The sequence below is a fragment of the Protobothrops mucrosquamatus genome, unplaced genomic scaffold, assembly GCF_001527695.2.
Source record: "Protobothrops mucrosquamatus isolate PMUCROS unplaced genomic scaffold, P.Mucros_1.0 scaffold441, whole genome shotgun sequence".
Lineage (NCBI taxonomy): Eukaryota > Metazoa > Chordata > Lepidosauria > Squamata > Viperidae > Protobothrops > Protobothrops mucrosquamatus.
In genome coordinates, this window is record NW_015386765.1 from 455864 (window position 1) to 479975 (window position 24112).

General features: G+C 36.8%; 1 protein-coding gene across 1 annotated transcript; it reads right to left on the reverse strand.

Moving 5' to 3' along the window:
• Nucleotides 1-742: 742 nt before the first annotated feature.
• On the reverse strand, nt 743-20774 carry LOC107287835 (zinc finger protein 516). Its single transcript, XM_015816386.1, has 4 exons — nt 19339-20774; nt 11165-11269; nt 10155-10222; nt 743-1330 (listed from the first exon to the last, which is right to left on the reverse strand). Exons 1-4 carry the CDS (start codon nt 20567-20569, stop codon nt 1271-1273), a joined length of 1464 nt encoding a protein of 487 aa, XP_015671872.1. The 5' UTR covers nt 20570-20774; the 3' UTR covers nt 743-1270.
• Nucleotides 20775-24112: the final 3338 nt, after the last annotated feature.

Consider the following 24112-nt stretch of genomic DNA (forward strand, 5'->3'; position numbering starts at 1 on the left):
ATTTGCACTTCCCAGAACTCCAAGCCACCATGGCCAACAGCCATGCTTGCTAGGGCATTCTGGGAAATTCCAGCACATCTAAAAAACACTAGATTAGGGAAGCTTGCCATCACAAAAGAAGTGATTTTTTCCCCCTCTCCAAAACTTTAGAAAGATCCATGAAAGGTACTTGTCTTGCTGCACAGAAATGCAGTCATCTCCAGTATCATAAAACCAGAGATCTGCCTAAACATCTGCTTTTAAAAATGTATTATAAGCATTTAAAACAGCAACTTTAAAAAGCTGTTTTTTTTTCTTTTTAATTTAATTTTTAAAAGCATACATACTTCCTTTGTGACAAATCATGGAAAACTGCATTTTAAAAGAAAGAAAAAGCAAATTAAACAAACAGGAAAGCCCTGAGACCAGGGGTGGGGGGTGGGGAGTGGGGGAGGAAAAACACAGAAGCTTTTTTTCCCTTTTTCTTCTTAGTGTTTGACCAGCTGTTTTTTGTTTTTTTTTGTCTTGCCAAAGTGAGAAGAGAAGCATTTCTTAAGAAGTGTTTTCAATTTCCATATTCACATACTATTAATGGTGTGCAGTCAAGGATCAGCCCACTGGAAATGGAAGTGGTCCCCAAACTATCATGAAACAACCTCACTGCAGAATGATAGTCTCTCCCTTTTGTCCCTTCTGTCCTTCATCAAGTTTGGCTTTCATAGCACTGAATGACTCCTTCCTTCCTTCTTTTTTTTAAGTTGTATTTCCGGGCGTGACAGTTGCTTAATCACTCCTTCCCACATTCCCAAATCCACCCTGCGTGTGTGTTTTCTTTAAATAAAAATAAAACTTCAAGCCACCACGAGGGAAGATTCTGTTGCAGTGCCATCCTCCAAATATATGACGTTTAATTTTTCCAGTGTCTAAAAATGTTATCTTGATTAATATATATGCTTTGCACTACCCCAAAGCTTGCCAGCTCTTCTGTTTATTATAAAGGAAATAAGGAACTGTGGGGACTGATTACTATGTCAATTTGTATATATCTTGGGTAGGTTCTTCATTTATTTTAAAATGATTAACAGTTCAGAGACATCACTCTTCTAGCAAAGCACAAAGCTTGAGTCTCACTATAACACAGTGGCTCCAGGGACTGGAGAGATTGTAAAGATGTTTTCCAGCTGGCCTTCTAAGGGGTTGATGGAATAATTATTTGGAGGTGATGGGAACCGTAGGTCAGGGTACTGGCTGTTGTCAAAGGGGACCCGGTGTACACACTGGACATGAGTTTTTAGGTTCCCTTTCTGAGAGGCACTGTACGGACAATATCTGCACTGGAATGGTCTCTCACCTAAATGGGAAAAAAAAGAAGCAAAACACATTGTTATTCTTGTTTCCCATAATAGCCACTGCTGCCTTGCTCTGTACACTACAGCAGTTGAGCAATTTAATAATTAATAAATAGCTCTAGCTACCTTTTTTATGACCATTACAAATTATTACTGTGACCTAATCCATTAAAATGAATTATTTTTAATCACCTCTGATGAAAGCATACCCCATCAAGCTCCTATAAACTCTATGCTGCATTAGAATAGCAAATAATAGAGACTGAAGGAGTACTTGAGGAAAGGTTAACAATGGCCAGAAGAAGGATAAAAGACTAGAAAGAAGAGCAGAGAGCCAAGTTTTATAGTATCTGAGGGGATTTATGATTGAATGATATGATGTTTCCTAAATTAATTTGGTATGGATTAAAGTTCATGGATGCTCCGTGATGACTCATACGAATAACGGCAACTGGCTGGTTTCATTGCCCAAAATCACAAAGATAGAAAGAAACCGACACAGAGCCTAAAAAGGAACAAACTTCTGTTTGCATTAAATCACCCAAGTGGCAAATTCCAGGTAAATTTGAGTTGTCATAATACAGGTAGTCCTCAAATTATGACCACAATTGAGCTCAAAATGTCTGTTGTTTAGCGAGACAGATGTTAAGTGGGTTTTATTCCATTTTGTGACTTTTCTTGCCACAACTGTTAGGTGAATCACTGCAATTATTAAGTTAATAACACGGTTGTTAAGTGCATCTGGCTTCCCCATTGGCTTTGCTTGTCAGAAGGTCACAATAGGTACTCACGTGACACCCAGACATAGCATCTGTCAGAAATATGAGTCAATGGACAAGTGTCTGAATTTTGATCACATGACCATGGAGACGTTGCAATGGTTGTAAGTGTGAAAAAACGGCCGTAAGTCACTTTTTTCAGTGCTGTTGTAACTTTGATTAGTCACCTAATGAATTGTTAAGCCTAGGACTACCTGCATACAACTGGCTATGACTCTAGGAGGGCATCAAATAGGACAAGTCTGGAGTAAAGTTCCTTTTTTGTACTGGGACATACCTGGACAACCATGTCTTTTGGCTTAAATAAATACTATTACAAAAGAGGAATATCTCGGTAATTTTTAATAACCCAAAATGTGAGCAGTCAATTTAATGACATGTTGTGTTTATTTTATGAACAGAAGTAAGCCTCTATCTGTAGAAAAAGTTCTGTGGTTGCTGAAATACACTTCAGAGATGCTGTTCTCTGCACCATTTCCTTAAAAACCTCACTAAGCTTGACAGCTGCTATAAGCCAAGACAAAATGGGACAACTCGCTGCAGTCAACTCACCATGGTCAACTCGCCATGGGACAACTTGCCATGGCCAACTTGCCATAGGACAACTCGCTGCGGGACAATTCAACAATTCAATTTAATTATTTAAAATAATTTTAAAAATATTTTAATTTTTGTCATTCACATTTCATTTTGTCTCTCCTTTGGCATTCTTTCTTTAATGATTCTACTCCATTCTATTTTTTCAGTATTAGTGTACTCTTGTTCTGCAGCAAGTTGCTTGCTGTGATTTGGCCATGTCAAGTTGGCCCGCAATGAGTTGGCTGTGGCGAGTTGTCGTAGACCCAAGCCAAGAAGCCTGGGCAGGGAAGGTGTTAAAGTTGAAATGGGTACCTTAAGCCTATTCCCCAAACTAAAATAAACAAAGAAACAAACGGACAACATTTTTGTCCCATCTCTGGCAGATTTACAAGTGGAATTTTGCATCTTCATATTGCAATTCTTCATGGATTCAGAGATTTTAAATCTCTGACCATCTTCTATTACTACATCAGAAAATATATTCTATTGGCTACCTTGCTTCAGGCAACGTGCCAACAATTGATCAGTTTTTTCACTTAATTCCCAATAATTTAATTTCAAATTCCTCAAAGAAAGTTCAACTTGTTTAGCATATCTATATCTTAGCTAACATAAAAGCATAATTCTGTTCGGTAGGAATTTTGTATGGATCAAAAAAAAAACACCTTTTTTCAAACATGTTTATCCATCTGCTGATAGCAATGACTTCTAAATTTCCTTCTATTTAGCCCCTTGTAGTAACCTTATATACATCCCAAATTGTTCAAAGACTAGCTCGATTATAACTTTAAAAAATGTAGTTTGTTGTCTAACGTGAGAAAATCACCACATAACAAAGATGTGCTAAAATACCACCTATTGTTAACTAACAATGTTTCTAAATTGAAGAATGAATGTAACTGAAGTGTGATATCTTCTTCAATATTGTGAAAAACTAGCTGTCACTCCCAAAAAGGTAAAAGAGAACACAGATCTATATAAATGTAAATATGCTAATATACCAGCTACCGACTGTCCCAGTTTCTTTACCTTTAAACTCAAACTTAGAGTGGGCAACCCAAAGAATGAAAGAGGGCATTTTAAATAGAAGATTTTGTTCAATTAAATAAGGCATATTATCATCTATAACAGAGGTGGGCAATTATGGCCCCTTTATGACCCACAGACTTCAACTCCCAGAATTGCTGAGCCAGCATGGCTGCTTCAAGAATTCTGGGAGTTGAAGTCCATAAGTCATAAAGGGGCCATAGTTGCCCACCCCTGATGTCTATTTTTCATTGGTAAAAAAAATTGGCATGGTGTAACTATATCATATTATTATAAATAACAGGCGTGGGCAATAGAGAAAACAAATTCACACTGATAATAAAATTCAACGCTTATGTTAGACAGCCACATAAAACTCAGTTTTCATAAAGGCATAAAAAAAATCCCTCCAATTTTGACCAATGTGTATCAAATAAAAATTAACTATGTGTTAAAACACACAAACAAACCGAAAGGGCTATTTGAAAGCCAATGTTTCTCAACATAAAATTGTGAACAAACACAAGTTTGCAGTTCAAGGCAATGGAATCCTGAGAATGTCTGGACAATGTGACTTTCAGTGCTAATGATTAAAGCAGCATGGCAAAATACAGCTTACACTCGTGCACTAACCTTAAACCAAAACCCTGGTGAAGGGAATCAGACTATTTTAAATTAACACAACATCGGACCCAACCACCGTGTGAAAATATTCCCAGTAAATTTCAAGCTGTGCCTATGGAGCTCCTGGAAAAGCTAACGAAAAGCCAGTGTTGCTTGACATAATGTATTAAGTATCTGTCCTTTGTTAATAGATTTAGAAAAATCCTAATTAAGGCTGGCCGAAGATTCATGACATTTGCTAGTCAAAGTCTGCTGTGAGAAAGGAAGATTTGCAACAAAATTAAAGGGGGCAACTAGGGGAGGGAGGAAGCATCTGTGCAGCCTGCCATATATTTGAAATGCATAAATGGTAACGGAGTGAGAGATGTGATAAAACTTATTTAGTTATATGCTGAATTTCATGCAATAAACCAAGAGAAATGCTTTGTATTTTTTTTTCATAGCTACCTCAGGAGATGTTAATCATTAAATTAAAACAACACACACACACACACACTTCACAACACACCACTAAGACATCGTATATACATACACACACAAACAAACAGATGGGACAGATTATGGGTACAACGAGGAATGTGATTAGATGTTCTGTGGTTAAGAAGAAGAAAAAAGGAACTGTATGTTCCCATTTGCCTGGGTATGAAAAAGGAAGAATGGGAAAAGAGACAGAAATGGAGCAAAAGACCTTGGCTTGGGGATGTAATTAAAGTATTTATGGGGAACAGCCTTCCTAATCAGAAATTTCCAAGGAAGGGGCACACCACAGTTCCAGCTGTAATTCACTCCCAGAGGAGGCTCACTTAAAAGCAGCAAAAACATGGAAGAAGTTATCACTGTCCCACAACATCTGAAAGATAAGGCCAGAGGCTGTGATAGTAAATGGGAGGAAATGAGAATTCTTCTCTAAGCAGAGCAAGGGAGAAGAACTCCCTGTGGGGGGGCCACACCGGAAAAGGTGGCCATAGCCAAAAGCTAAGGATTCTGTTCTCATACACTTGTATTGCTGTGGTTGGAGCAGAGCCCCCCCCCCCCAAATTAGAAAATGCAATTATCTTGTATGAGGTTCCCATTATCATAAAGCAAATGCTAATGAAATCAGAGAGCGGAAAGCTTTGAAAAAAGAAAAAAATCTGTGGAAGGTTTCCCTGTTTACATGGAAAAAGAGATGAACTGTAGCCATTACAGGTTGCAGCTAAGGAAATGTTAAAGTTTCACTGAGATAATGAAGATGCCAGGTAGGTGAAGTCATTGTAACTGGGTAGAAACTAAACACCTTTCAATCAGGGATTGGACTACATGTTCTTAAACCTGATGGAAAGGGTTGCAAACACTAGCTTTATATCAAATGTTTGAATATTCCCCAAAGGGCAGACGGACAGCCACTAATGTTACTTGAAACCCTTCAAAGTCCAGCTAACTACAAAGTTAGAAAAGCTGTCTTCAGTTTCTTTCTAACCAACAAACCTACTCAGGAGGTAATTTATTGTTTTGAAAGCATTAACCTGAGTAAAGACTACAGTGTTACGGTATCCCTAGTGATCTTCTAAACCTAAACAAAGCAAAAATATGGTGACCGGCAGAATTAATTCACATTAATATTATTTCAAAGGATTGCACTATCCAGTTCAAGAACTATATCACTTATCTCTTGTAATAATGGAAGAATCACGGGACTACTCTGCTTGGATTACCCAAACCACATGGTTGACAACACTACCAAGACAACCTAATTAATGCTTGGAAACCTGTCTTTGTGGTGAAAAACATAAGCTATAAGCACATCTCAGAAAGCTCAGACTGCCCAAGGAGCTGCTGACAAAGTTCTACAGAGGAATTATTGAATCTATCTGTCATGGAACATCCAATGTTAGCAGCGTTGACACTATCATTTGTATCTCTATTACTGTCTGGTTTGGAACGGAAACTAAACAGGACAGGTATAGACCTCAATGGATACTTAGGACTGCAGGAAAAAACCAGGTGACCAGCCTGCCTTCCACGGAGGACCTGTATACTGCATGAGCTAGAAAGAGGGCTGAGAAAGTATCTACAGACCCCTCACATCCTGGACATAAACTGTTTTAACTCCTCCCCGTAGGACGCCGCTATAGGGCACTGCATGCCAAAACAACTAGACACACAGACAGTTTTTTCCCTTGTGCCATCACTCTGCTTAACATCTAATTTCCACAGCACTGTCGTAAGTCTAAGGATATTTACCCGTGCAGTAGGGCTGTATTATTATTACCTTCATCCTTCCGATTACCTACTCCTATCTTATGACTCTCACTTCGTTGGTTGTATCTTAAGATCTATGATTGTAACTTATGATTTATCACTTTGTTACTTGTATGCATACCGAGAGCCTATGCATCAGAGACAAATTCTTTGTGTGTCCAATCATTCTTGGCCAATAATAAAGAATATTCTATATTCTAATCTGCAGCATGCAAAAATCCAGGTACATTTAGATGTGGTAAAAGTCACCACATAGTGTAATTAAATGACAAGAGGAAACTAGGTATCATGATCTTTTTTCACCAGATCAACAATACTTTTTGTACTAAAGAAAATATGAGTGTTGGAGCTATACTCTTGCTGCCACAGTTATGCTCATTTCAATTTGCTTTGTGCAATGAAGAATTTAAAAAAAAAACACCAAAACCCATTACATCTCTCTAGTATAGGAATTAGCCTTAAGTGCTCAACAGTCTTCTCTCTTTCTTCAAGTGATCTCAGAAGATATTACTGTAGCGTGGTGTCTGTATTAGAAACAAACGTGTCATTTTTAAAATAAAAATCATGATAATGATGGAGATAAATGGATATATGTGTACATTTAGCTAAAAAGTAAGGCTTTTAGTACTATATCATCTATAACAGGGGTGTCAAACTGCCGGCCCACAGGCCGGATGCGTCACGACGAAATCGTGCCCATCTCATTGCTGGCAATGGGGAAAAAGCTCCGATACGTCACGCGACATCACGTGATGTCGCGAGTTTGACATATCTGATCTATAAGCTAAAGGAAAGAAACACAGCATTCCTCTGCCTATCTGTTTCTTCATTATTTGTACTGCAATATTCACAGTTCTAAAGGAGACAAATTAGACTGCCAATTATTCATTATGAATTATTTTGATTAATGGAATTCTTAAATTCAACATAACCATTTAAAAAATAACATTCACAATAATCAGAAATAACCTATTAATCATGGGATAAAAAATTCTGGCATATTACAGCACATGCCACTAAAATATCCTTGCAAATTAATTTTCAACGTGTAATGAAAAATATTGAAGTTGGTAGTTCTACTGCATTCTCAACTGAAATTTCATTCTTTGATAAAGCTACTATTTTACATAATGAGGACAGATTATTTTAAAAATCTTATAAAATTAATGACTGAATTTTCTTTTTGACTTCATCATTTTCCTATCTTTTTTGAAAGCATGAATATTTGCATGGGTTATAAAAATATTAATACAATCAGCCTGATTTTAAAATAAATAAATCTAAGAATGTATTATCTAAAGTGTTCATGTCAAATTTTCCCTTGCAATAATTTGTAAGCACATTGTTCCACCTTTTATTTACTTTGTAACTACCTTGTATACATTTGATTCATTCTGGTATATTTTCTTATAATATTTTGAGTTTTAATTCTAATAGAAGAAGAATTTAATTAAGCCTAAATATTTTCCAAATTGTTTTCAAATACTGACTAGTATAGTGCTCTCATTCCAGCACCAAGCATATATTCCAGCCAATTTCTGTTGTAAATAACAATTCTTTCCTCATATTTTACCACTACAATGCCTTCCTTTCCATTAGAATATATGGAGATGCCAGTCATGACATCTCATTTTCTTACTAGGAAAATGCGATTGGCATGGGCCATTGCTTATAAAGGTTTTGATACCAAATAACTAACAACACATAAAGACATAAAAAGGAGATAACTAAAGTTATTCTCCAAGAAATCAGCAAAATATCTTTCAGCTAAACAAGGTGAAGGCCTATCAAAAAAAAGCTCTCTGCAACATGGAGAAAACCATCAAAGGAGTAGCCCAGCCATTTGAGGATAAGGAGGTCTACATTCAGGGACATCTGGAGGAGCAGTGAACAACTTCAAAATGTCAGGCACAATCAGCAATCAGGGTTCTGTATCTTTATGGGATTTATACATGTTGAAAGGGGTAGGGCTTTCATTGCCCAGTTATAGTGGCCATATTTGACATTGTTGACAATCTTTCCCTGAGGATGCTCTTATATATATTTCATGCACAGCCACAAAGAAAGCTCTCTGTAACATTCTCATCTGTTGAATCACACCAATTTACAGCACCTGAAAGGCGTTCCTATGGTTGACGGTAAATGTTCATATGTAAATAGACCATCCTTTAGATATGCCAGCTTAGGCACTGGATTATATTGGGAACAAACCATAAATCGGGGAAGGACGCAGAGAAGAAATAGAAATCCTCAATATGCTGTTAATGATTCCATTGGTAAATGTACTGCAGAGCACGGATTACCTCCTATTGTCTATATGATGTATGGACAGGCCCTTCTAAGTCAGCTCAAGACTATGGCAATTCCAACACAAACTATTACCATACTCAAATCAATGGTGCATATGTTTCATTGGTCGACAGGCAAAAAATACTGTCACGGAAACGATGCTATACAAATAACAGTGCTTCCCGAACTGTTAATAAGTGACTGGAGGAAGAACATGGATTAGTAACTGCAAGTGCTTGTGAAAGATGTTAACTCCACATATGCATGGATGAGTTAGTGAGAAAAAGATAATCTGGCACCGACTGGCAATAAATATAACCCCCCCCCCCAAAATGCAAGAGTAAGAAACAATGTTCAGGACAGCTTACAGCATTAGTGAAAATGAAGAAAATTTAAAGGACAGCCAGGTCATTCTCAAGAAAGGAAAATATAGTATATAGTCAGCAGAGGAAAACACACCACCACACAGAGTCCACGCAGATTGAAAGAAAAGTATCTTTCAAAGGTAAAGAGCTATATAATATCATGATAGGAATACTCTTCAGAAAAACACAGTTGGATTGTTGCCCCATTTCCAGTTATATACTAGGTATACAGGTAGTCCTCAACTAAGGACCACAATTGAGCCCAAAATTTATGTTGCTAAGTGAGAAATTTGTTAAGTGAGCTTTGGCGTTTTAAGACGTTTCCTGCCACATTTATCAAGTGAATCACTGCAGTTGTTAAGTTAGTAACACAATAGTTAAGTGAATCTGGCTTGCCCATTGACTTTGCTTGTCAGAAGGTCGGCCAAGGGGATCACATGACCCGACGACACTACAAAGGTTATAAATGTAAGTCAGTTGTCAAGCATCCGAATGTAAATCAGGTAACCATGGGGATGCTGCAATGAATAACGGTCGTAAGTCACTTTTTTCAGTGCTTTGTAACTTCGAACGGTCACTAAGCAAACTATTGTTAAGTCAAGGACTATCTGTATACTAAACTATCTACTTGGAAACAATATAACTGTATGCGCTGTTCAGTGCACAGTGTAAAAATTCTCCATTTCAATATAAGCATTTGACTGGTAATCACAATACACTGATCATAATTTCTAGTCAATATGAACAAAGGTGTCCATACATTTTAAGTTTTTCTTAAAAATATAACAAACAGAGGCAAGATTATTATTTACTCTCTAGCTACCTAAACAGTGAGTGCTTTACTGATGAGTATCTCCATGCAACTTTCTTTTCCCCCGACTATCACATTAAAAACCAAATACCCAATTAATTGTAAAACATACTTGTTTTGGGGCATCTGCGGAGGTGGTGTGAACTTCAGTACCTCGGAGTCCATTAGACTCAAATACCACTGTGGGAACAAGGGGGCTTGTTAACAGATGAACATTCAAGCTTCGTTAGTGTGTGTACATTATTTGACTCCATTACAGATTAATCACATGGAGGGGAGGATGGGAAGAAGCAAAGATACCAACTCTTTGCCTATAGCTGGAAAATACCAATTTACCGTAACACTTACTGTAAGAGAGTCTGCTAATGGGAACCTAAGGGCACTGCCTTTTTTAATTCAGACTTCAGTGCTGAAGAAAGCAATCACTGACAACATTAATTATCAGTGTGTACGTAAAGGGACCCTCTTCTTGAATTACTTACCATTTGGCCTCTGTCATTTTGCAGCAAAATGTCTTATGCATGCATCACTCACCCTTCTTCAAAGAGAGAGGAAAAATGAGATCCAGTCTCATTTCCTCATATGTGGTTATGAAGATGTGCAGACAGGCTATTAGCTTTAACTTGCAAGGTTCCCCAGTTCTAAATATGAAATTTATCCTGGACCATCCTAAGGGGTGGGATGAGGGGTAAGGTTTTTGAAGAAACAATTACAAATCCCAGACTTATTGGAGTCCACAGCAAGGAGAAAGAAACCTTTCTGTTCAGTTCAAAAAGGGGGGGGGTTGATTTCAATTTATGCCAGCGGCAACAGATTTCATTAGCATATTCATTCCAGAGTATTCTGCTTTCTAATTAAAAGGTTTTTTTAAAAAATAAAACAAGAAAAAAAACAGAAAACTCTGCAAATCATTTTAATCAGCAATGCAACGTTTTGCAAGAGAGGCGAGGAGAATTCAGGTACTTGAAATGGAACATGAAATGCTAATCAAATCTGAAATGGTGTAAAATGGAGAAGCTTTAAAGAAACAAAAAAAAAATAGATTGGTGACCAGGAAATTAATACGTAATTGTTACTAAGGGCGTCCCTTCATCCCACCAGAAGACACGTAAGGAAATATACCTGTGTGAGACCTCATGTGGGTCCTGAGGTGGCTTGGCTGTGTGAAGCCCTTCCCACACTCTATGCAGAGATAGTCTCCTTGGCGCGTTTGTGTCCTAAGCATCCCTGTGGGGGAGAGAAAAGGGGAGGGGGGCATGGGAGGGAAAAGAGAGGAGAAAGGGAAGTTGAGAAGAAAACAATATGCCAGAGGAAAACATCATTAGTATGTCTAATGTGTCATTATGTGAGATTACCTTCAGGCCCTGGATAACAACTGTCAGCCTTCATCTAGGCACTGGCTGACAGGCCAGGCACACACACAGGACTCCAAGAATGCATAAATTACATTGAATTAAAAAATGTTCCCCGTGATGTGCCCGCACCAGGAGTGGCATGTCAGGTGTGCGCTTTTCATAGCAGCTGGATCCACTTTTCAGCGTCACCCCGCTTTGTCAAGCAGTACATTTGGCAAATCAAAGTGACTCCAGTGTGGTGGAGACAAGTCATATGGATAATAGGAAGTGAGTAGAACCAGAGCTTGACTGCCCCTCAGCCTACAGACCCCCACCCCCATCCCTGGGGCAGGCTTGGAAAGAAGTGCAAAATGAGTGAAGCCATCATAAATGGATCAGACCTTTAGCCCTACCTTTCCTGCCTACTGATACAATTCTGACCCCAGATCTGCGAGGCCCAAAGAGAAGACATCTGTGAATCAAAGTGTCATTATGGACATTTTGAGACCACAACAAGGTAGCAGTCCTTTGCCAGCCTTTCATAAATGGATTTTCTAGGCCTTTAGCATCTATGGAAAATGACTCAAATCTCTTCTTTTCCCCCAAAGGTCAGTTTACAATATCTGACTTAAAGGGCTGGTCTGTGTCTTTTTACTGTGATCAAAAAGGACACATTTGACTTTTATTGGGTTATTTATTTTTTTTCAAGACGTTTCATATAATCTTTGCTAAACGGATGGAAAGGTCTTATTGGTATTAATATTCCCTGCCTTAAAACACACGCACAACACACACACACAGAGAGAGAGAGAGAGACAGAGACAGAGAGAGATGGTCACAATAAGATTTCAAGGTTCTGAAACTGCTCTAGAATACTTGGTGCAGGAAAAGAGAAAATTAAGGAGAGAAATAAAATGTATGCTTTGTAAAGCTTTAAAGTTAACATACAAATCAATTCCAACTACATTAATATCTAGCTTTGTATAAACTGAAAATACTTCCCCTGGGACAACTGTCCTTTAGAAAAACAATCCAGAAACATTTATAGTAAGCACGCCAGCATACACATGCAAACAGCAAGGCCACATTATTTATTTACATTTGTTTGTTTTTTTATTGGATTTATATGGCCACCCACTCCCTCTCAGTGACTCTGGGCAGCTTAAAAACAATATATATATAATATATATGGGAATGCTGCCTTAGTGTTAAATGCTGAAGATGATGAAGTATTTAATTTTATCTATCCTACTGTTCTAATTGACTAGAAACATTTGTAACCATGATTTGAACTTGGTTTGTAAATCTTGCTATGTGTTCATTGTGGTTTGCTATTGTATCTGAAATTGCTATTCTGAATTAATGTATGTTTCAGAGATCTACTCCAGCTTCCCAATCTCAATCTTAACTTCCAAATGTGGGGCATGAGCAATGAGAAAATAAAATCAGTCTTGTGTTAGAGTGCTAATCCTTGCCCTTGCTTCTTTCCTTCCTTTCTCCTGATCGTTTTCCTGGTGATAAGCCCTCTTCTTTCAGCCTGTTCACCTTCCTCCAGAACAAATGGATGGATGGATGGATGGGAGGCAATTCTAGATAACCTTTACCGAAGTCCACTTGTAGAGAAGCAGTGAAATGATTTCATGCAAAGAATTTTGTGAGGTGCATGTAATTCTGCTTTGTTTTTTACTGGTAATGACATCCCATGATTAAGATAAAGTAGCAACGAGTTGCAGTTTTTTTACAGAAAAGAACAAAACAAAGAATACTTTTAACCCTTTCCTTTTTGACTAAAGTGGAATGCATTGCATGTTGCATCAGTATTTCAAACTATATCAATAGGTTTTCAGAGATGACTTTCTATTGCAGCAGACATCAAATACAGCGTGTGCAATTACAAGAAACACTTTAGAGAAATGTTTGGAAGTGTCCCTGTTTTATTTCATCCAATCAAACTAGGCACATTTTTCAGCTACTACTGAAAAAAACCCTCTGATATATACATTTTAGGTGTCTCTGGTTTTCTTCACTGTTGACTAAATGTACATAATCATTACTAATTGCAATAAATTCACATTTGCCATTTCAATCTATGGCCTTTTGGTTGTTATGACTAAATCACTTAGTAATGATGGTCCTTAGCCTAGATAGATAATTCTCAATACACTGGGAATTATTCCAGTTGCACTGTACTTGGTTCCTAAGCCACACTAACATTTTTTTTTGCACTGCTTATCTCCATAAAAAAAATCCATGTAAACTGTCATTAAGATGTAGAACAGGCCATCATACAAACTGAGGGATTTTGTTCGTATCAATGCAAAACCTTATGTGTAGTGGGCAACTAATAAGCCAAATCTGCCAAAAATAGTTTTTTGCACAAGAACCAATTATACCAATTTCTGTCATGTTGTGGGCAACAGTTTTGTCATATACTTCTTACTTCTTAAATTAACTGATGCAATGCAATTGTACATGATGGATATTTTAATGACTATTTTTCGACGAAAAAGACAGTAGCAAGGGGAAAGCTTGAGAACAATCTCTTCTAAAGGAAAGCGATAACATTAACAGATATGTGCAGAGGAAATAATCCAAAGAAATATTTATTCATTAATTCTTTATGTTAAAGTAATTAAACAAATATATGTAGGAAAAAAATGCAAAGGGAAGTTTAAAATCAAGTTGGTAACAGCTATCCACATAGGAATCTCCTTGCCAATATGCTCCAGAAATGTGTTTAGAATGTTGTACTGCTGACTCTAAAAATAAAGGTAGGAAAATGCTTAAAAATATGATTTTCAGCTCTGCTCTGGAAATCTCTCAAGTTCTTTGGAAATTTTCAGTGTTTATCAGCAAGAAGTTCAATAATGGCTAAATGAAATACAGCTTGATCATTATGAATAGCCAATCAGTAGATGTAGGCCAGCAAAACTAGTTGTCTTCTATGACCTGAAAATTTGGGTATATATTCAAGACTGGAACCACATCTGGAACCAGAGTGGATAAGTTGATGTCGAAAGGGCCATCGTAAGGCAATTGCTCAGAAACCATGGCTGGAGATTTTATAATTAAACGATACTGTGTATGATTAGCGTTAAACCATGAGATCAGTGTTAGGTATGATTGATTCACATGAGATAATTGGGGAGGGCAGACAATAACCACTGAATATATCCCATATTTGGCATTCTATTAGTTACATTTCTTGACAAAATGGCTTTTATCACACGATCAAAGAGGACTCCTGGCTAAACCCCCACATGTATAAAGTTTGTACTGATTTGCAAAAGAAATATCTCCCATTATATCAGTGGCAGCAAACTTTCATTTAATTCAATGATGGAAAAAATGCTATTGCTGATGTGTGTGTGAGAGAAAGAAATGTTCAGTCATTCAGCCTACTGACTGCTGGTTTATGCATTTTGTTAAAAAAAAAACTTCACTGATGATGCATTTGAACAGTGCATGATAAATGATAAATTCTGATAATAGGCAAGATCAATGTTAGAAGAGAAACAACATTAATGTTTTAAAGATGTCTTTACGCAGAACTTGTTATATAGATCACAATACCTCCATCAGTGACGGGTGCAGGTGTGTATAAATATTATTCACTTTTATTTACATAAATTTCAGATTCTCATCAGAGTAATTCCTGTGAAACTAGAAAGGATAATTGCCATGCTGCCTGTGTCACATTTAATACTATGATAGCTGTAAATAACACTCATAGTAAAATAGAAAAATAACCCCTGAAGAATCTGAAAGGCTGGGCTTGGTCTTGTGGGGGTGCTGTTTTCTTAACAACATTCTTAAGAAAGCAAAAAGCTTGTGAATGCCCAACACAATACAAATGCTAATAACTTGCACTGATAGTCTGGTGGTACTTGTAACTATTTCTCCAAGGGATTGGAAAATTGCTGTGTTACTAGAAGGAAACAAAATTGTGCACTTATCTCCTGAGAACAGAGGGACAATTTAAAATGTAAAAGCCAAAGTTCCAAACCTGCCCCAATTCTACTGCATGCTAAAGCATTCATAAGGGAATGCTCTACAGGGAGCAATAAAGTTCTGTTGCAAAGGAGAAGTACACTGAATATTTTAAATTAAAGATGAATAAGACTCCTAAGTGTATGTTCATATGTGTATAGAAAGAAAAAAAAGTGGGAGGAGGAGGAGGGGGAGGAGGAAACAAATGCTATTGAATAAGACAATCTGCAAATAAAAAGATAAACTAACTCTTAAGGTCTACAAAGTCTGGCCAATTTGAGTGAAGGTTAAATGAAGACATAATTAGTGATCTTTTCCAGGCATTCAATGAGATTTTCGATAAAGCAAAATAGTGGCCACTGTTATACAAGCAGATCTGCACTGGCCATGGATTCAATGCAGATCAGAAAAGGAAATGAAAAGTGAAGTAACACAAAGACAAATTTTTGAATTCCTAGGTTTATTACTAGGATTGACAAAGCCAATGTGTTCGCAGAAAGCACTCACTGCCCAATGAGTGTGCATTGAGAATTTGACAACACCGTACAACTGTGCTGTAGAAAATATTCAATTGTTTTGTGATTAGGTTCTACTTTTAAAACAGAAGATGAAGTTACTATGCTACTTTAGTTTAACAATTATGCTCTTACCCTAGTCTATACATGTATGAATCAACGTATTTTCCTTACTTTGCATTCTTGTAAATTCTTGCTTTTTTACTGTTTACAGAATCCACAATTTTCCTTCGAGATCAATGGCACATGTGTATTTCTGCATGGTACTTGGGACAACATGACTAATTTAGCAACAAAACCTGAGTCTTTGGCTTAAATTGTTTACCTAGTTCCTTAGCAAACGTATTTCATGCTAAGAAATTATAGGTAGTCCTCGACTTACAATCACAATTGAGTCCAAAAGTTCTGTTGCTAAGTGAGACAGTTGTTAAATGAATTTTGTCCCATTTTACGACCTTTTTGCCACAGTTGTTAAGTGAATCACTGCAGTTGTTAAATTAGTTAAGTAAATCTGGCTTCCCCATTGACTTTGCTTGTTAGAAGGTCGAAAAAGTTGATCACGTGACCATGGGGCACTGCAAATGTCATAAATGTCTGAATTTTGATCACATGACCATGGGGACGCTACAATGGTTGTAAGTATGCAAAACTATCAGAAGTCACTTTTTTCAGTGCCACTGTAACTTTGAATGGTCACTAAATGAACTGTTGTAAGTCAAGGACTACCTATATAGTGTGTCCCGTTAATGAGAGCTGTCCTAACTTGTATAATGGCATTACTATCAGCATCTGAGAGTTTCTTATGGCTGCAGCCTAAACAGCCCCAAAAGTCAGCACATGGCATTATGGCTAAAATAATTTGGGAAGACTTGAAGTCCAAGCATTCTATTGCCTTAATTTGGGAACTGGCTAACATGTGATTGCTTCCTACTGACCAAAATTAATATCAGAAAAAAATCATCTTCTGAAAAATGTTCCTAATCCTGGCATTAGTTATTCCAGAAATGGAACGTTGACATGGGAAGAACCAAAGAACAGATTCATCACAATGCAAGTGGATTTTACTTCACATAAAAAAGGCACTGCCAAATAGTAGTCAACGATAAGTAAATCTGTCACAGTGGTTTCTCATTGTTATTATTTGTCAATCTAATTTTCTCTTTTTTTCTTTCATCTTATTCCTGTCTTGAATCATTGTTTTTTTGTATTTTCCTTGGTCATTTTCCAAATAAGCATGTGTTTTTTGTTTCCAAGTTTGCTTAATGTTCAGATTCTGCACACATTTTTGTCTATTAGGATGCATTTTCATGCATTATTTTCCTAAATCTTTGTATACAGCTTTTGTACATGTCATGTTTTTGTATGGGGAAGAGCCCAAAAACTGAATTTTGAAAAAGAACTAAGTTTTAGTTCATAAGTTTTAGTTCAAAAATGCAAAATTAAAAAAACTAATTTTTTACCTATGTAGTAGGAGCTCCATTATTAGAAGGGGCCCTTATAAAGTTTTCAATAAGTAAGATAAATGGATATACATTTTCACTGCAACTTCTTAGGCAGGTTCCGCTAGATAGAACAGACCAAGAAATCCATTCTGCAGAAAGATTAGCTACTTGTATTGGGATTGGCTATAAGAACAAAATCCTGCAAGTCTGATTGCGTTGTTTCTCCTCTAGTTTATCATTCAATGGATTAGGGACGTGTTTGCCCAAGCTGTTTTGAACATTAGCTTGTTTCTCAGGTCTTAAAAATGTTTCAACCTTTTTGCCTAGGTAATAATTCAAGTTCAACTTCCTTACTCTCAGCAACCTATTAGATACTGTCCTACAGCTCTTTACAGATAATTGCTAAGAGTTTTACAGTATCCTTTACAAATCAAATGTTTATGCCATATTTTAAGGATATTTTCTTACCAACAGCTGCCCTGGATAAAACTCATCAAATACTTATCTCTTTGTTCTACATCTTGGCAAACCTACTGTAATTTCCTTTTGCTCAGTGGACGTCGTACACACTTACTATATAAATCTTCAAGGTATGTACACATTTGCAAGGAATTTCCCCAAAAATGGGTCTTATTCTTTCTAACTGGTTAATATTTAAATCTGTATTAATTTAGCTCATGAGGAAATGAGCTATATTTATCTAGGAGACTAAGCAACAAAAATATTTACACTGGGCAAACAAGAAAAAAAAGTAAATTTTAATAAATCACTTAGGGAAGACAAGTCATTGGTGTTAAATGCTGCATTCTTTTATCTTTTATCTTATGGTTAAATCAATTCATCTTAAATTCTGAGAATGCTATATGTAGCCTTGTATTTGGTCAAGATTTCCAGCTAACCCTAGATTCAAAATCTTCTCCAGAATTTCGATCTTCTTTGCTTTCTCCTGCTGCTGTCATGGTAGCCCACTAGATATTGCTAATCCTAGGTTTTGGCTATGAAATTCTGGTAACCTAACAGTGGAAATAGAGCTCTGCATATGCTCAGGGACACTCTTTCATTATTGCTATCATATCACACACATGAAGGCTCAGCATATTTAATAAATAGACCTTAATAAATTCCCATTTTAAATATTAAAGTGATAGTTGATATTATGCCTGAAAATATTGCTATATATAACTTGTTTTTGCTTGCTATAAAAATCTACTTTGCAGTTCACAGCCATTTGAAATAAAGAATAATAATGGTGCAGGGTTGTAGGACTGAGATATGCAGAGTCAAATATCCTTCAAATCAATCTGAAATTATCCAATTTCCAAAACTTCTGCTCAAATCTGCCACACAGAAAGGGGCCTTTGCAAATTAGACATTACTGTTCTGATTTTAGCAGCTAAACTGGAGTCTGAAAATCCAACAAACATCAAACCTAGCCAAAATTATTTTGTCCTAATACTGAATTGTTTTTTATTATTTCCTTTCCCTCTATCTTCAATGTTTTATGATCTGTTTTATCTCCAAAGCACAAATCTATCAGTGAATTCTGAAAATTCCTTGCACTCTAAACTTTCAATAAAGTTGCAATTTTCTTGAAATAATCATTTCTCACACAAATTCCTGCCCCCCATTTTAGATTGGATACAAATCTGATATTGTAACTTCTGCTTGGGCATTTCATGTAGAGGGAATTCTCCCAAGCACCTTCAAGCATCCCTCCCCCCTTTTTAAAAAAAAGGGGGGGGCTGAATCTAGCACTTAATTGCAGGTAGAATTTTAGCACTGAGACCATACAGATCTTTTATCAGAAGGAAATGCCATTAAGTTCAATAGCAGTGTTATTCCCAGGTAAGCCACCTAAATGATCCGATGCAGGACAGGACAGTTAAATAGGAGATATAACCTTATCAAACACAGACAGTAACCACACAAGTGTTTTGTGGAATTCCTTATGTTAGGAGAAAAAAAATATTAAGAATTTAAAAATATGCTGGAAAGACAGTTCTTAGGATTCTTACCAGCACGGTCCATTACAGGGCTATTGGCACCCCAGGTTTGGTAGAAAGTAGCCAGATCCTTTGGAATGGAGGTCTTTAAGATGTTTACAATATCCAAACATTTCTCATGCCCCTCAGGGGATGGCTCCTGTTTGGTGGAATGTACAGGTGGAGGAGGTCCTGCTGCAACAGGCTGAGGTTGCATCAAAGGACTTGCTCTGGATCCTCCAGTACAATTGATCAATGCTCTCATTTCACTTTCCCTCTTGGCTGTACGTTCTTGCTGAGGCATTGATGGAGGTTCTTGAGTAGCGCATGGCTCAGTTTTACACAGAGGGTGGTAGTGAGATGGAGATAAAAATTTGGCCTTCCCTGTATCTGGAGTACAATGCTTGATTAAAGGCGCAGATCCAGCATTTACTTGAGGGACTATGTACTTTTCTGTTTCTCTGCTACTGGAGGGCTGTGGACTAGGTTTAGATATCACTGTATGGGAAGGCGTTGAATTTCTGCTAAAGCTTCCCGTTTGCATCAATTTGGCGTTCACATCAAATTTTGATTTTAATTGGGGCTGCTGGGCTACTGTACTGTATTGTTCGTGAGTGTGATTAAGTTTGGGTGGTCTATATCCATCAATAGCTGATGGTTGCAGACCACAGCCCCCAGTGGATGGTACATCTTTTGCCATAGCCCCAGGCTTAGGAGATACAGCAATATCAGAATAATTATTTTTGGATCCTGACAACCCACTCGGCACCTGAGTACGTGTAAATCTGGCTATAGGCAAAGGTTGGCATTCTTTCCCACCAAGTACCGGAGGTGGTCCAGTGCGCCCACTTCTTGCCATAAAAACAGAATTATGTTTTATACTCTTGAATTCATTTTGAAGAACCCAAGCAGGAGCCATAGAATTACAACTAACTTTGTGCCAAATTCTTTTGTGCATCCACAGGACTTCTGGATAGTAAGTTTTATGACTGCAGTAAGGACATCGGTGGACAATCAGAGCAGCCTGCAAGGTTGAGGTAAAACTTGTATGGCATGAATCAGCCCTAGTTGATTTCTCACTTAGATCTAATGGAGTCTTTTCAGACATCTCTGTATCTTTATTGAGCACAGAATGTTCATTCATCTCTACAAGGCTCTCTTTAGTGAGCTTCTGCTGAATTTCCAATGGGCTTTGCAAATTCAGTCTCACAGCGGCAGTCTTACTGGAACAAGGAAAATCACAACTTTGCTGAAATGCTGACATCTTTGAATCAGGGTAAATTTTGCAATCCACATATTTTGGAAAAGGTTCTTTGATCTTGTCCTGTGGTGTAGATGCCACCTTTAGCACTTCTGGTTTAGATTCCACAGCATTTTTTTCTCTATTGTTTCTTGCCTGATTGAGCTGTATGGCTGTCCCAGATGCATCTTCTCCAGAAAAATTGCAGAGATATGGTTTTTTACCTGTAGAGTACACATACAAATATTAATATGAAGATATGTTTAAAAAGACATCTGTCAAGGAAAATTAAAAACAAGGACAAAATAATGATCTGGATGAGGAAAAAAGCATGGAGCCTAGCATTCAAGACACAGGTATTATAACTCCCATGTACCTGAAAATCTTATACTATAAACAGTATTATTTTATTCTCATGAAACTGTATACTTTAAAAGAAAGGAATTAATTTGCACAGGATACTGTGTTCATGATACTGAAAACAGGAATAGAAAACAGTTTATGATAATGTTATAAGATTGCAATCAGGAAGTCTATATTTTATGCCTACTGGTTTATCAAAAAAAACCTTTCCCCTAAAGTTTAAAGAGATAAACTAATTAACAATCAGGAAAAGCAACTTTCAGATATTAAAGACCAGCTACTGCAATTATGTTTATGACAATTTGGGATGGAAAGGGATCACATGTCTGCTTAAAGTAATTATAGGTATTTTCAGTCATGTCTATACAATTTTCATTCATATTCTACTCCTATTCCAGAAATTCCAGCAAAATGTACTGATAAAGTTAAAGTTCAAACCTACATGACCACATATAAGGAGACAATTCAATCAAGGCGGTAAAGATGGGAAACCAGCCAAAGACATATACACAAACCAATCCTAAACCTGCAAAAGAACTTCTGATTCTTGCTCCATTGTTCTTGTTTCAAACCAGGCACACTCATCAGATGCCATTACAGAAATCATGCTATTTTTCTCAACTGGCTGCTACATGACAACTCTACTTCGCTACAAAACTGAGGCATGCTATGATGTGACATTTTGGGACAGTTTTGCAAATAAAATATACAGAATTTCAAAGATTGAAATAAAAATTGTGCAAAACACATAAAAGAATAGCAAAAAACCTATGTTCAACATATTCTTAATACACAGGATTAAGACCACTCTGCATTTCCCTTTACAAGCTCTTCATTTCAAAATTAATCAGTATGGTGAAGTAATTAAGATTTTAGATTAGGACCGAGAAGAGCTGGGTTCGGGCCCACCCTCAGCCTTCCAAATTGCCTAGATGAGTTAACTAATAATAATTAATAATAAACATCCTTAAATTACAATTTTCTAACTTGTATTCTGAAACAAATTCAAATTATTTACTTTTAACAGGATCAGAATTAATCATTCATTTCAATATTCATATACAGGTAGTCCTCAAGTTCATTGAGTGACTGTTCAAAGTTATAACAGCACTGAAAACAGTGACCATTTTTCACATTTACAACCGTTGCAGCATCCCCATGGTCACATGATCAAACTTCAGATGCTTGGCAACTGACTCATATTTATGACGGTTACAGCGTCCCAGAGTCATGTGATCACCTTTTACAACCTTCTTACAAGCAAAGTCAATGGGGAAGCCAGATTCACTTAACAACCCTATTATTAACTTAATAACTGTGGTGAGTCAGTTAAAAACTGTGGCAAGAAAAGTCATAAAATGAAACATAAGTCACTTAACAAATTTCTCACTTAGCAACAGAAATTTTGGGCTCAATTGTGGTCATCAGTTGAGCACTATCTGTATTATATTTATACATTTTCTAGTAATCATTTATCAAATCCGTTTTAATATTTCTTCTGGCTTTGACTCTTGTGAACACTAAAGCATATTCTAAACACTGGTTATCTACATCTGTATCTCTATCTAAATATAAACTTATATCTCATCTCTATCTATGCATGCAGAGACAGAGAGTTACATTTTAAAGTATTTCTTATAAGAAGGAATATAGAATTAAGAATGCTTTAGATCACTGTATCAAACATCTGACATTATAAAACATCTGTCTTCATTTTAGTCTCTCCCAGAACATACACTGTGTTTGCTCATGCTAACTCTTTACAGTGGGGTTAATATGCATGGTTTACTTTAAAAGTTTCACTGCTCATTTGCTGATAAAGTCCAGGATTACTAGTAAGTAGTTGTCTTCCATCTATACAGAAGTGCTGAGAACTCCTGAAGACTGGTAGAAACAGAGCATAAGTAGTCTTTTTTGCATCTGCATTTTCTCTCAGCATAAGCAAGTGTTTTCAAAAATCACACATCACTGTTGCTTAGTACAACTTTGGTACCATAGGCACAGTTCCAACCCTGCCAAATGTGATCTGTTTAAGCCTGAATGTTCAACAAAAACAATGTCTCAGCTTCATTTAATTTGACCTCAGCTCCTGTTCAGGGAAAAGGCATTAAGCCTTTTGTTTAATTCTGAGTAATTAGCTTAAAAATAACCCATAGATTTGCTGTCTAACAGGGTTGAATACTTATTCTGTTAACATCATTTTCTTTTCAAATTCTCAAAGGGACAAGGTTCTTTGTGTTTAAAGGGTTTTTTTTAAACCTTCCTGTTTTACAAGTTAAGACTTCCTGAAAGCACATGCCCAAGATTACTAGCTGTATCTGCATTTTAAAAGAAAAAAAAGTTATGTAGAACTGTGAAATTAGAGTCTGCACATCTGTGTTATTTTCAAAGCAGAGCTGTCACAACTCAATATAACACCAGTCAGAAAAACAAGGTGGCTTTTCTATGACATTTCATGTGATGGAGCTTGTTTACATAGAGGCTAAGCAGGGATAAAATTAATCTTATCAGAAGAGGCAAATTAGGCTTAGAAATCATGACCTGTCCAAAAATCTTCTGGTATGCTTCCCGAGTGAAGAAACATTTCAATGGAGGGGTTTACATTCCCAGAATTATTCCAGATAGTTTCTAGCTACCAATAAAAATACACTTTCTCCTGGTTTCTAACCTGGTGTCTTTAACAGTAGACCAAATATGGACTGATGAGACTGCTAGGACTTTTCCTAAAATTTCATGCATCAAATAGGTAGCTTAGTGAATGAGCAGCAAATGGGAGTCTATGTTTATCTGATATAAGCTAGCAGTTCTGCACCGATATCTTGAAGTATCCTTGAATATTATCTAGTATCAGGGAGTTGTGTGTGTGTGTGTGTGTGTGTGTGTGTGTGTGCATGCACACAGCAAGTAATGACAAACAAAAATCTACCTACCATACTAAGGATATCAAAGGTGCACTGTACGCCATCCTCCTAGGAAATGCATGTCTGAACCAAAACAAATGTATTTTGGAAGTTTGGGGCCATATATCTCCTTACTGTTAAGTGTTAATATTTGGACATGAAGTTGAAAAAAAAATATCAGTAACAGTTATAATTTAATTGTCAATCTTAATAGAGATATTTCCCCAAAAAATCTGTATTAGAAAAGCCAATGGTGCCTTCTGAGCTACCTACTGGCAGGAAGACATGGAAATAGTTCTTCCCA